The sequence below is a fragment of the Pteropus medius genome, unplaced genomic scaffold, assembly GCF_902729225.1.
Source record: "Pteropus medius unplaced genomic scaffold, Ma_sr-lr_union100, whole genome shotgun sequence".
Classification (NCBI taxonomy): Eukaryota; Metazoa; Chordata; class Mammalia; order Chiroptera; family Pteropodidae; genus Pteropus; species Pteropus medius.
The window spans coordinates 336,212-348,284 of NW_024346819.1; the positions used below are offsets into that span (position 1 = coordinate 336,212).

Consider the following 12,073-nt stretch of genomic DNA (forward strand, 5'->3'; position numbering starts at 1 on the left):
CCTGCGGGCTTTGGGGGAGGGGGACGCGGCGGTGGCGGTGCTGTCCCGGAGGGCTGACGCCCTTTTTCCCTTGCGAGGCTGTGATTAGATAGGAGATGACAGAGTGACTGCCGGCTGTGGGACCGCGGAGGGAGGGAGAGTGGGGAGCCCCCCTACCCACTTTGTTCCCCCCGTCCGCCACATTGCAGGTCCTAAAAGACTCGGAAAGCCAGCAGGGGATGACTCACACCTCCTTTGTGGGGAGTGCGTGCGTGGGCGGGGAAGACTTTCCAAGTAAAAGGCTGGTGGGCAAAACGTAGTAGCTTCGAGTAGCCCGGGAGAGGTGGGCAACGGCTCGAATCTGCGTGAGAGCCTCACTGTGCGCGCCAGGAGCCGCGGGCCGGGCTCTCCGCCTGGACTGCAGCCCTCCAGCCCCGGCCGGGCTCTGGCTCTGCTTTCTGGTCCCCGGGGCGCACCTCTTCGCCCGGGACGCGTGGCGCGGGAGCCTCTCCAGGCTCAGGGAGCGGGGGTGGGGGGAGGATGCGCGGCGGCCAGCAGGGGGAGCTCACGTCACGGGAAGCCTGGAGACCGCTCCCGCCGAGCCTGACCCGGGGTTTCGGGCTGACCCGGAGCGGGGACCCGGAGCGGGGACCCGGAGCCGCAGGCCGCCTCAGATAGCGGCGACTCTTAGGGCGGGCTGGAGCGGGAGCAACTGGTCGCCGGAGAGGGGGGCGACCTCCCAGCCGGAGACAAACAGGCAATTAATTCTGGAGCTAAGTTCCCATCTGCCAGACCCGCTGACAACAGGTTCCGCGCACACCCCCAGGGCCAGCCGCGCCACCCTTCCCTCTTCCTCCGCGCACAGCGCGCACGCCCACCTTCGTGCACAGGCGCGGCTGCAAATACGCGCGGGCCCCTCGCAGACACGCCTAGACACAGACACACTTCCACGGGCACGGCATGTTTAGAAGCGCAGACCACGGCACCGCTCACCCGCGCGCGACAGTTAGACCTAAAGGGTGGCCAGTGACACGCAGAGTGCACTGGATTTGCAGGAAAAAGCAACTTGGGGGGCCGGGGGTCGGGGTTCGGCCCCTCGCTCCTCCCACCTCATTGTGTGACTTTAGGCAAGATCTTCCCCTTCGCGGCCTCTGTTTTCTCATCTGTAAAGTGAGGAGTGGGTTGGTGCCTCCTCAAAAGACGCGCAGACCCTAGTGTCCCGGCCGAGAAGCGAGAAGGCGCATGCGCGTGCGCGGACCGCGTGTCTCGCCGGGGCCCCCCAGCGCCTCTCCCTCCTCCTGGGACTCGCCTAACAAGTTGGGGTCCTTGGAGTGGGAGGGGCCGCGCAGTGGTACAGGACGCCCTCCCCCACCCACGGCCAGACAGAGGGCCGGGGCGGGGCGGACAGTCCCCCGGCGCCCCGCCCCCGCTGGCCCCGCCCCGGCCGCCGCCCCGCCCTCGCCTCTGGAACGCGCTCGCCGCCGCCACCGCGAGCCCTCGGCCACTCGCCTGCCCGCGCCGCCAACTTCGGAGCGACCGGCGGGGCCATGGGGGCGTCCCCGGGCCGGATCACGTAGCTTCGGCGGCCTCGACAGCCCGCGCGGCCCCGAAGCTCCGGCCCTCCCCGCGTCCCGGCCATGGGCGGCCGCGGCGTTCCCCTGAGCGCGGCGCAACCGGCGGTACGCGCGGCCGGGCCCCTGGAGGGAGGCGGGCGGCCGCGGCCGGCGGGCGCCGCGGGACGGAGCCTTAGACGCCGAGGAGGGTCGCGGGGGTGCGCGGCGCCCCCTAGGGGCTGGGCCCGCAGCGGAGCGCGGGCGCCGCCGGGTCTCCTGCTGGGAGGGACTGCGGACCTCCCGGGAAGAAGGAGACGGCGGGCGGCACGTTCGCGTCCCGCGCTCCTAACTTTGCCAAGTGTGTCACTCTGCGGCCGGGACGCGCTGAAGTCTGGAGCCATCCGTGCTGGGGCCCGGCGTGGTGCGGCCCAGCGGTCCCCGCTCACTGCCCCCTTCCGCACCCACTCCCCGCAGGTGGCCGAGGGCGGCCCGGCCCGCGAGCCGCTGCAGCTGCTGGAGGTGTCCCCGCGCAAGAGGCTGCCCGCCGGGCCCGAGCAAGACCCATGTGGCAGCCGCCCTGCGCCCGAGGGCGCCGGGGCGGGCGCAGAGCAGGGCCACTCGGCCGGCGGAGGCGGCTGGTGCCGCCACTGCCACACGAAGCTCGCCGAGCTCAAGCGACAGGCATGGAAGCTGGTCAGCGGGCCCGGGACACGCCTCCGGGTAAGTGGCCCTTCCTTGCTTCGGCTCCTCCGGGCAGGGCCCGCGCTGGAACTTGGGAGACTTTGGGTCCCGGAGGGAGTGTTTCTGGCCAGTCCCTGCTCCTCTCTGGGCCTCAGTTTCTCAGTCTGTAAGCGTGTGTGGGTTGGGGCAGTTCACCCTAACAGGGTCCTGCTGTGGGATCGGAGGGGGTTGGGCAGGCGTTTCTCCCGGAGCTGCAGATGCTCCACAGCTGGAACCGCGGCCTGGGAGGGAGGGGGAAGGGAAAGAGGGAGCTAGATGGCAGGGGCTCCACCCAGGGTGGGACAGCTGGTGCTCTGCCAGCAGCAGGAGGTTACTTGGTGCATTCTTGCCCTTGGGGCACCTGGGCCCTCAGCCAGGCGTCTGGAAATTGCACATCTGGAGCAGGAGGGCTTGGAGGACCAGAGGGTGGGCCTGCTGCTGTGAGGGGGAGCTGCCCGTCCCCTCCTAGCATCGTGACATGGAAGAGTCGTGTGGGGGATGCAGCTTGGGGCTCTATCACCCTAGGCAGCGGCCACTCATCTGGGTCCCCCAGGCTGCACCCCCAGCCACCAAGGTGTTTGTCAGGGAAGGGGGCTCTGCTAAGTCCTCCAGCCAATGGGCTGGCCCTGGTCTTGGAAGGAGCTGGGACCATTGTTCAAGGAACAATGAGCCCTGGAAGTCTGCGAAGCCTGGGAAGGTGGGGGTCCCCAGAGGAAGCCCTTCCCGCCTGACCTTCAGCCTTTTGGAAAGCGTTCCTGGGAAGTCCACACAGTCCTCATGCAGTCTGCATACAGCTCTCCATGGGGCCGTGCGGCCCGGCGGTGGGGCCGAGACCCTGGCTCCTGGGGTCCCGCGGGTTCCCTGTCCAGGGCAAGTGAGGGTGGCGTGAGTCTGGTTTCTGCCCTGGGCACTCTCTGTGGCAGAGGGCGGGGACTGGCGGCCTGTTCTGGGGTGGGGCTGGACCTTCCCCCATCTGCTCTGAGCGGAGTGCAGCCTTGCCAGGCTCTGTGCCCAGCTGGCTTGAGTCTGGTCGGAAGGACATCAGAGGACCTTCGGGGCTTCAGCAGCTGTGGTTTGGGGCTGACTCCTAGGGGCCTGTCAGAGCTCCAGGACCGTCTTTCCCTGAGTTTCTGGGAAACTCAGGCCGGAGAGACGAGGACCTTTAGCAGCCGAGTTGGGCTTTTTGCCTGGTGGCTCTGGGCATGTGGCCAGCTGGTCACAGGTGGATGGGGGATCCTTGAGGAGAGAGCTGCAGGTCACACCAGTCTCTGATGCCTTCAGGGTCCCTCTGGGGGCGTCTCAGTGGTCTCTTCCTACAAGTGGCTCATCGGGGAAGCCCCCCCCCCACCTAGAGCACTTCCCTCCCACCTCCTCTGCTTCCCCTGGTTTGGCGTTTGACACGAGGCACCCCTCAGTGCCAGGTGGGGGCTCTTTCCCCGCAGCCCCTGGCACACAGTGGCCTGCTCGCGCTGCAGACCAGGGTCCCAGGCTTGGTTCCTGCTCTGTGGCCCCCTCCCCTGCCGCGTTTCCTGCCCTGCCGCGTGGCGCTGCCTCCAGAGGCTGGTCTGGGGTGCTGGCCAGCCTGTGGGGCGCTGTGCCGAAGGAGGGAAGGCCCACTGGGTTTGAGAGGATGAACACGGGGCCACGGGGCTTCAGGCCCCTGGGCTCAGCCACCCGGCCATGGGACATGGGGGGTTGGGCCTGCAACCTTGGGACCTTGGCATGTGTCACTGTCTCTTGTGACCCAGGGTCGAGCGGTGGTGTCCTGTGTGTCACGCAGCCGCTGCTGCTTTGGTTTGGGAGGGAGAGCTTTGCAGGGCGGCGGGGGCCGCGTGGGGCCTCCTCGGAGTCCTGGCTCTGCTCCGAGGCGGACCAGGCACCGGAGGGCAGGCCTGGCGTCCTAGGACTTGTCCCTAGGGGCCTCTTCTTGTTTTTCATGACCAGCCGAGCTCCCTGAGGGTGGCACTTCACAGTTTACATGGCCTGCATCGGCTCGCTGAGTCTCATGTTGGCATGTGGGACAGCCCCTGGCCCCACCCTGTCTCAGCCCTTTCCACACCCCCTGGCTGCTGTGTGGACTGTCCAGTGTGCCACCCCCAGGTCGGGAGCTCTGCCAGGACAGGGGCGGATCCAGGTCACCCAGCAACGTTTATCGAACAACCGAGGGACCAGGCCTTTCCTCCCACACCCACCGTGTTACCCCAGGACTGCTGGGCTGGACCCCCACCCCCACCGAGGTGACGGCCCCGCCTCCTTGCAGCGGTGGGAGATCTGGTCCAGCTGCCCAGTGGCAGGCGGAGGTGGACGCCTCTGGAGACACATGACATTTGACATGCGAGGTGTCAATACCAGCACTGGATTGACGAGCGTCCCCATGGGGGAGGGTGATCAATTCTCATTTAGCCCTTGCAAATCTCTCACTCACCCAGGCAAGGGTCTCCTCCTCTCCGACCCCCTCCCCGTGAGCTCCAGACCCCAGCCAAAGGCCCCTGCCCGTCCCGTGGAAGCAGGCATTCACATTTTCCACCAAACCGGGCAAAGAGTCAGGCCTGTTGGGAGGTCGCGGGCTCTCGTCCGGTCCATAGCTCGGGGTGACGTGACTGGGCTCCTAGGGCTGGAGGCCTAGCCTGGGGATGGTGGTCCTGCCTGCTCTCCGTTCCCCGGCCACTCCCCCGGGAGGCCCACCTGTTCCGTACATGTGGGAGCATGCACTGTCTCCGTAACTGCCCGCTCTGAGCGTGCTGGTGTGCGACGGTACAGCCCTCGGTCTTTTGTCCCTGGCAGGACGGGGCTGAGCCCAGCAGGTGCAGGCTGTGTGTTGCCAGTCGCCACGCCGTTTGGAGGCTGGCCTGAGCTCCCCTGGCTTCTGGGACCACCCGGTGCCAGGCCCGTGGTGTCTGCCTTGGGGCTGCAGGGGCGGGGTGCCTGGCTGGCAGCGGTGCTCCTTGGCTGGGCCAGGTGTTAGCAGGCTCCGAAGGCAGCCAGGGAGGTGTGACAGGGGCGGGTGCTCCCTGGGGCTGGCTGCGGGCAGTCTCCCAGCTGGCCGGGGAGCGGATGACTCAGCGGGTAAGGGATCACTTGTGGGCTGGGGGACTGAGCCTGGCGTGCTGGTCAGGCCTAGTCTCCCCCTCTGGCCTCTGCGAGACCTCAGCCGACCCTTCCCACCCTGGGCTGGCTCCCTCCTCCCTGGATGGACCGTGGTCTAGCTGGCGTCCCCTGCTGTCCTCCGTGACTTCCTTTGGTCCAGCGATGGAGTGACAGCCTTGTCTTGTGCCGTCTCGTCTCCTTGCTGGTTCAGGGTTTCAGGGAGCGAGGGTGGGGTTGAGCTTAAGGGCCGTGAGCCACTGTCCTCTGAGCATCGGCTGGCGTGGGGGTGGACTTCGGGAGCGGCCGGCGTTCATGGTGTGGGAGCTTTGTGTCTTACTCAAGAGGTCCAGCCGAGCAGGGGCCTGAGTGTGACTGGCCTTGCTTGCCCCTCTGCTGAGAGGTGGAGTCAGGGAGGGAGAGAGGCTGCCAGTCAGCCCTGCACCTTGGGCCGCTCCGAGTCTGGCCGGGGGCTTGGATGCTTGGGAATGAGTTAAGGGAAGGAGCCTCAGGCCTTTCTGAGGCTCCCTGGAGTGTCCTGAAACGACCTCTTACTTGAGAGTCGGAAGAGCTGGGTCTCGTCTGAAATAGCAAGGTCCAGTTTCCATCTTCCTGCGCCTGCTGGGAAGCTCGCGGCTCTTTGGCTCCCGCCGGCCACACGGGCCTTTTCTCAGATGCGTCGTGGGAACCGATCACTCCCGCCGGTTCTGATGCGACCATCTTTAGCTGCAGAGCTTTGTCTTTAACTTACGCTGCTTCTGGAAGCCGCCACGGTTTTTGTGCGAGCAGCTGTGGGCACAAGGAAGTTCATGGACTGGAAATGGGTGGAGCGTCCCACCCCCCCGTGCGTCTGGCCTCTGTCTCAGGAACAGGGGAGCTGTGTCGGGGAGGGGAGTGGCAGTCGAGGCCAGGCTGCGTCCTGTCGGATCCCTGGTGGCAGCCTGGCCGGGCGGCCGGGCCTCTGGGAGCTGCTTCCTCCTCGCCTGCTCCTGAGCTCTGAGCTCTGGGTCCTCTCTTCTCCTGGGTGGCCACGGTGGTGGATGAGGCTCTCTCCTGGGGGAGAGGGGCACCCCAGCATGGCCCTCACTGCCTGGGGCAGGAGCGTGGGGCGCTGTCCTCCGTGGCCTGGTCACATCTTGCCAGGGCCTCGGCTCCCCTCCTGGACGGGGTCGTTGGTCTGTGTCCTCGTTCCTGCCCCCACCCCCGGGTTAAGGGGTGCCTTCACTGCTGGTGGTGTTTGTGGCTGGGGTCTCCCACGGGGCTAGGGTGGCCTGAGGGCTGTCTGTGAGGGGGTGCCCTGGCCTCGCCGGTCTGGTCGGGCCCCCGGCAGCATCGCAGGCTCAGCTGTGGGCCAGGGTGAGTGCGGCTGACAGATTTACAGTCTAGCACGGCTCAGCACCAGGCCGCGGTGTCCGGTCTCAGACGCACAGCCCTGCACCGCCGCCCGTGTTGACCGCTGCCCGTGGGATGGATGCCGGCCCGCACGGCCACCTCTGTTTCCGGCCGGAGCGTGCCTGGCGCTGGCTCTGTCTCGTGCCGTGCCGCAGGGTTGGCCCTAGCCTGGATGTCCTGTCCTGGGCCGCTCTGCCCTCGCGGCCCGGGTGCAAGGCCACAGCCCAGCTCTGCCTCCCGGAACCCCTAACAGCCCCGCACACCTGGCCTGTCCGAAACCCCAAAGGCTGTTGGAAAGCGGCCACCCTCAACTCAGCCACGGACCCTCCTAGTCTTGTCCCTGGGGCCCCCTCTCCTCAGCACCCCCCATCCCTTCCCATGGCCCCTGCACTTCAGGCCCCAGCTCTGCCGCCCAAGCTGTGTGGCCTGAGCCCAGTGTCTTAGCCTCTCTGAGCCTCAGTTTGCTCGTGGCAGCCAGCAGGGAAGGCTGCGCCCGGCGGGGTGCGTGTCTGGGGGGGCAGGTGCCCTGGAATTCTGAGGGGACTTATCCGGCTGGCAGAGTGGGGCATCGAGAGCCCGGGGGAGCCTGGTGGCGCTGTGTCTGGGTGGGGCTGGGGGCCCACCCTGCCCAGTGTCTGTCTTCTCTGCCCGGTGATGGGTGAGGAAGGCCTGCAGGGCCCGGTGTCCCCACCCTGGCCGGGCGAGTACCGCAGCTGTGTTCAGAGGAGGGGCCCGAGGACCCCGGAAGCCGGAGCCCCCTCAACCGGAGCTGGACCGACACCGTGTCTGGATGAGCCCAGGCCCCCGCAGCGTGCTGGGCGCCTCCCTGAGCAGCGGCTGGCCCGGCGGGGCCGGCCTCCCTGGCATCCCACCAGGCTCAGGCCGGCCTGCGGGTCCGGCCTGCGGGTTCAGCCTTTAGCCCCCCAGGAGCCCCACTCCCTTGCGTGGCATTAGCTAGGGGACAGGGGAGGCCATTGAGGGCAGGAGGTATCAATGAGCTAGTGTGTTCCCTGAGCTGCTCGGCTGGCTGGCGCCTGGCACAGGGCCCTGGGGACGGGTGCCGGTCAGTGCTGGGTGGGCCCGGCCGTGCCCTCAACTCCCTTCAGCCCTCCCCTGGCAGAGGAGGGCGGCCAGGGTCAGCTCAGGGGCCCTCAGCACTGAGACCGATGGGGCCCGAGTGGTTTCCAGGGGCCTGGCCAGTGGACGAGGGAGGGCCCGGCACGGGGCCTCCGGGCCTCCCCGCGGACCCAGCAGATGCGGGCGGGCGGGCGGGCCTCGGGCTGGGAGTCCAGCCCTGGAGGAGGCGCCCGGTGGCGGGGAGGGGCCCTGGGTGGCCCGGGTGTGGCTGGCCACAGCCCATGGTTTCCAGGCTGGAAAACCGAGCCGCCCTCCCCCTCATCCCTCCAGGCTGCACACGACAAATGTCCTAGACAGCAGAGCCTGGGAGCCCCGCCCGGCCCCGCAGCCAGGGGTCCCTTCCTGGACCTGTTGTCAGGAAGCGGCGGCTGGACAGGGTCACTGCCTGCACGCTCTGTTGTGGGCGAGGGAGGCAGGGGGTCCGCGCCCAGCCAGTGAGGCCCCACGCTCAGCTCCCGCATGTAAGCCTCACAGTGCGGGGCCTGGTGGGGAGCCCCCGGGCTGGGCTGCTCCTCCGGGCTGGGCCTCTGGGCCAGTGTGCCCTCCCCTGGGTGACCGGGTGACAGGGGCTTGGAGACGGTTGTCTCACAGCCCTGAGGTCTGGGGCTTCTGTGAACCGGGGACCCTTTCCGTCCTCGGCTGGGGGTTTGGGCAGCTCCTGCCTGCCCCACGGGAGGAGAGTCTGCAGCTGCTGGGGCAGCTCGTCCCTGATGAGGTCCCACCTGGGCCCTGGCACAGGAGGAAATGGAAGGGTGGCTTAAAGCAGCTTGGACGCCCCAGAAATATGGCAAAGCATGGAAAGTCATCATTCGAGGAGCGGGGTGCTCCCTAAAACCCAGGTGGCTTGTCGGGCTGGTGGTGCACAACGCTACATGCAATCAAATTAAGAAAAACGGTTTCCAAATGTGAGTAAAATATCTGTTTAATTAGACCATAAGAGGAAGTCTAAAGTAACGTTTCGCACTGGGTAATTACCATCTGTCCGAAGGTGCCGGGCCGCAGAGGGGGAGGTGGGCAGTGTGGGGGCTGGGCTCTCAGGGCCTGACGCTCCCCAAGTCAGGGATGTGACCCCGTGGGGGTGGGGTGTGTGGACCCCGGAGCTTCTGGGAGCCGCCCCGTGGTTGGGAGAGGGTGTGGGAAGGGTGAGCTGCCCCTGGGGACGTCAGCTCGAGGTGCTGAGGTCTGACATTGTTGGCCTGGGCGGAGGGGGCCCAGAGAGAGTGGCACAGGGCAGCCGGTGCAGCGGGAGGCGCTGTGTGCCCCTCGCCCGTCCTGAGAGTGGCCAGTGCCAGCTGCCCACGTGAGCCCCCATGAATGCCGGGTGCGTGGAGTGGGTGCCCGTCCTGCCCAGAGCTTGCTGGTCCCCAGGCTGGTCTGGGGTGCTGGAGAGGTCTTGGGTTCTTCCGGGGTGGGGTGTGTGCTTCTGCATGACCCCCGTGCATGGGCAGGCCCAGTGCTGCCCGCCCCCGTCTGGGAGGCTCAGGGCGGGTAGGCTACCCGCCCCACTGGGGTCTAGGTGGCCGCTCCAGGCGGGTCTCTCTCCCTGTGTGTTCTGCCATTCCTTGTGCATCTCAGGAGATAAAGGCTGGATAGATGACCCTGGCCCACGCCCCGTCGTGGCAGCCAGGCTCTGCAGCCGTGCTGGGGACAGTCCCCGGGGAGGTGGGTGTGGCTGCTAGTGCCGGGTGGGCTTGATCATGGTGTGGGACTCCCCGCGCCTGGGCGGGCCTCCTGGGAGCTTGTGCAGCAGGACTTGGGCACCCAGGAGGCTCTCGGGTAGAAGGCTGAGCGGCCGTGGGGCCTGGGGGCTGGGAGCACATAAGCCCCTGCTGCGGGCTCGCTGAGCAGGTGACCAGGCTGCCCTGGCCGGTCTCCTTGGGACAGGGTGCTTGAATGTGGTGCCCCCCTCCCAGCAGACTCTGCGGTTGTCACCTAGGACTTTGGTGCTCAGCGTCACAGGCCTGGGTCACTGGGGCCTCCCTGACAGCTGCTGTCTGCATTCCTGATGACACGGCTGGGGGTGGGGCTTGGGCAGGAGTAACTGGGGTGCTGCTCTGGCTTCCTCCCCGCCCCCCCCAGCCTCTGTGCCTGGCTGGCCGTGGTGGGGTGCTGGGGGGCCTGGTGCATGCTCAGGTCAGTTAGCCCTGCTTCCTGCCTCCAGCTTTCCTTCCTGCCTCCTGTGCAGGCTGTGGAGGGTGTGCCATGCCCCCCCCAGAGGTCTGAGGTCCCTAAGACAGGCGTGGAACAATGGGCTGCTGGGGCTGGGGGCCGGCGGGGTCTGGGCTGCCTTTCAAGTGTGGTTAATGGCCCTGGCAGGCCGCACTTCCTTCCCCTCTCGGCCCAGCCCACCATTAGCGGCCTCCTGCTGACTGGAAAACCAGGGTAATCAGAGCGGGGGCCTGGAAGCTGGGTGGGGGTGACGAGCCTGGGGGCAGGGGCGTCTGGATCCCATCTGCGGCCCACGTGCCCACCCAGGCGGGGGTTCCCCCACCGCTGCGGGACTGCGGCCACCTCAGCGAAATTCTTGCCAGGGCGCAGGAAGGAGAGAGAGTGTCCGCTGATGGGGACCAGGCACCCGGCACTTCAGAGGCTCTGGGGCCCCCTAACCCCCAGCCAGAGAAGGAAGACTCAGGCCTCCCCGAGTGGCCATAGATCAGGCAGCTGGAGGCTTGGCTTGTTGGCCCGTCACCCTCTGCCACTCCACCTGCTTCTCGGGGGAGGGAGTGAGGGAAGCAGCTCTGTGGCTTTTGCTGCAGGTAACACAGGACATAGGAGCAGAGTGAGTTCCTGCCTGTGCTGGACGGGCAGCCGGGCCCCTCACAGCAAGGCCACCCTGCCACAACTGTCACCCACTTGAGCCCTCCTGGGCCGGCCACAGGTCAGGCTTGGGGAGCCCCAGTGAGGTGGACGAGATACCCCTGTTTCATGCTAGCCTCAGCCGAGAAATGGACGTGTCTGGGGAAACTGTACCCCCGTTTGTGGGCAATGGGCAGCCGGACCAGAGCCAGGCCGCCCCTCGGGGGCAGCATGGCCAGGGAGGGAGGCAGCCCCTGACCCATCCGCCGTGCAGCAGGTGCCGGCTGGGACTGAGGGGAAGGACGTGGCAGCAAGTCCAGCTGGCCAAAGTGGAGATGCGGGCCTGCCTTTGGGGCTCGCTCTATTGGGGTGGCCCTGGGAGAGGCCCAGGTGGTCACGGCCGCGGCCAGGCTGGGCCGATGCTCCGCCGAGGGGCTGCCCTGGCCAGGCCCCTGGGGTTGAAGCCCACCCCTGGAGGAGGGGTGAGGCTGCTGAGGGGCTGGCCCCTGATGCCCGCAGGGCTGCCCAGGGAGGCGCCGAGGCAGAGCCTGGTGGGGAAGTAGAGGAACGGGATGGCAGCGAGGGTCCTCGCGAGAACTGGCACCCTCCTCCTCCTGTTCCTGCCAGAGTCGTCCCCTCCTCCAGGAAGCCCTCCCAGACCTCCAGGCTAGGTGAGGGCCTCCCCTGGGCTCTCCCGGCTCCTGTTCTTAGCCCTCTCTGGACACCAGGCTCTCGGTTAAGGGAGACCTGTGTGTACCCCCAGTGTGGGACGGCGCACAGGGCTTCAGGGGCAGCCTCCAATCAGCGCGGGCCCTGGAGGCCGAGTCCATGCCCTGAGCCTTGCCTCCCGCCTCCCTGATGGCCCGCTCCCCCTGTGGAGTGTAATCCCGTGGCCCCCCTTGGTATGTCGTCTGCCTCCCGACCCCCCGACCCCTGGGGCTGGAGACTTCGGAAAGCAGGGAGGGCGGCGCTGGCCGCCAGCCCCGCCTTGACCAGAGTTGAGCCAGGGTGGCCCTCCTGGCTCTGGGGTAGGCGTTGCTATGTCGCTGTCCGCCAGCGCCCTGGGGTGTGGACTCACCCGGCTGAGCCGTGGAAGGCCCGGGCTGGGGCTGGGGCTGGGGCGGGGGTCTGGCCCTGCCTCTGCGGCCCCCGGATGCCCCTCAAGCCGGCGGCCTGGGCTGCTTGCTGCCTGGTTGTCGGGGAGCGGGCGGACGCCTCGTTAGCCATGAGCCAGCCCGGCAGTGTCGGCGGGAGGAGGTGGCAGTGTCAGGGGTGCTGTGGCCTCACTGTGCGGCTCTGGTGATTATTTCCCTGCTGAGCGCGTGCAGATGGACCTGGCCCGGGCTTAGTAATAGCTGCGGATTATGTGACGGCCTCAGCGGGGGCCGGCCCGGCACCGTGGGGGGCGGGGG

The 12,073-nt window shown here is 67.7% G+C and overlaps 1 protein-coding gene across 1 annotated transcript in view; it reads left to right on the plus strand.

Moving 5' to 3' along the window:
• The first annotated feature begins 1,452 nt into the window (after positions 1 to 1,452).
• KIF26A (kinesin family member 26A) overlaps positions 1,453 to 12,073 on the plus strand; it is a 34,325-nt gene continuing 23,704 nt past the window's right edge. Inside the window, exons 1-5 of the mRNA XM_039876609.1 lie at positions 1,453 to 1,658; positions 2,007 to 2,523; positions 2,626 to 2,692; positions 10,744 to 10,938; positions 11,181 to 11,332. Of these exons, the coding sequence (XP_039732543.1) occupies positions 1,617 to 1,658; positions 2,007 to 2,523; positions 2,626 to 2,692; positions 10,744 to 10,938; positions 11,181 to 11,332 (973 nt within the window). The 5' untranslated portion in view covers positions 1,453 to 1,616. The remainder of the gene's footprint in view (positions 1,659 to 2,006; positions 2,524 to 2,625; positions 2,693 to 10,743; positions 10,939 to 11,180; positions 11,333 to 12,073) is intronic.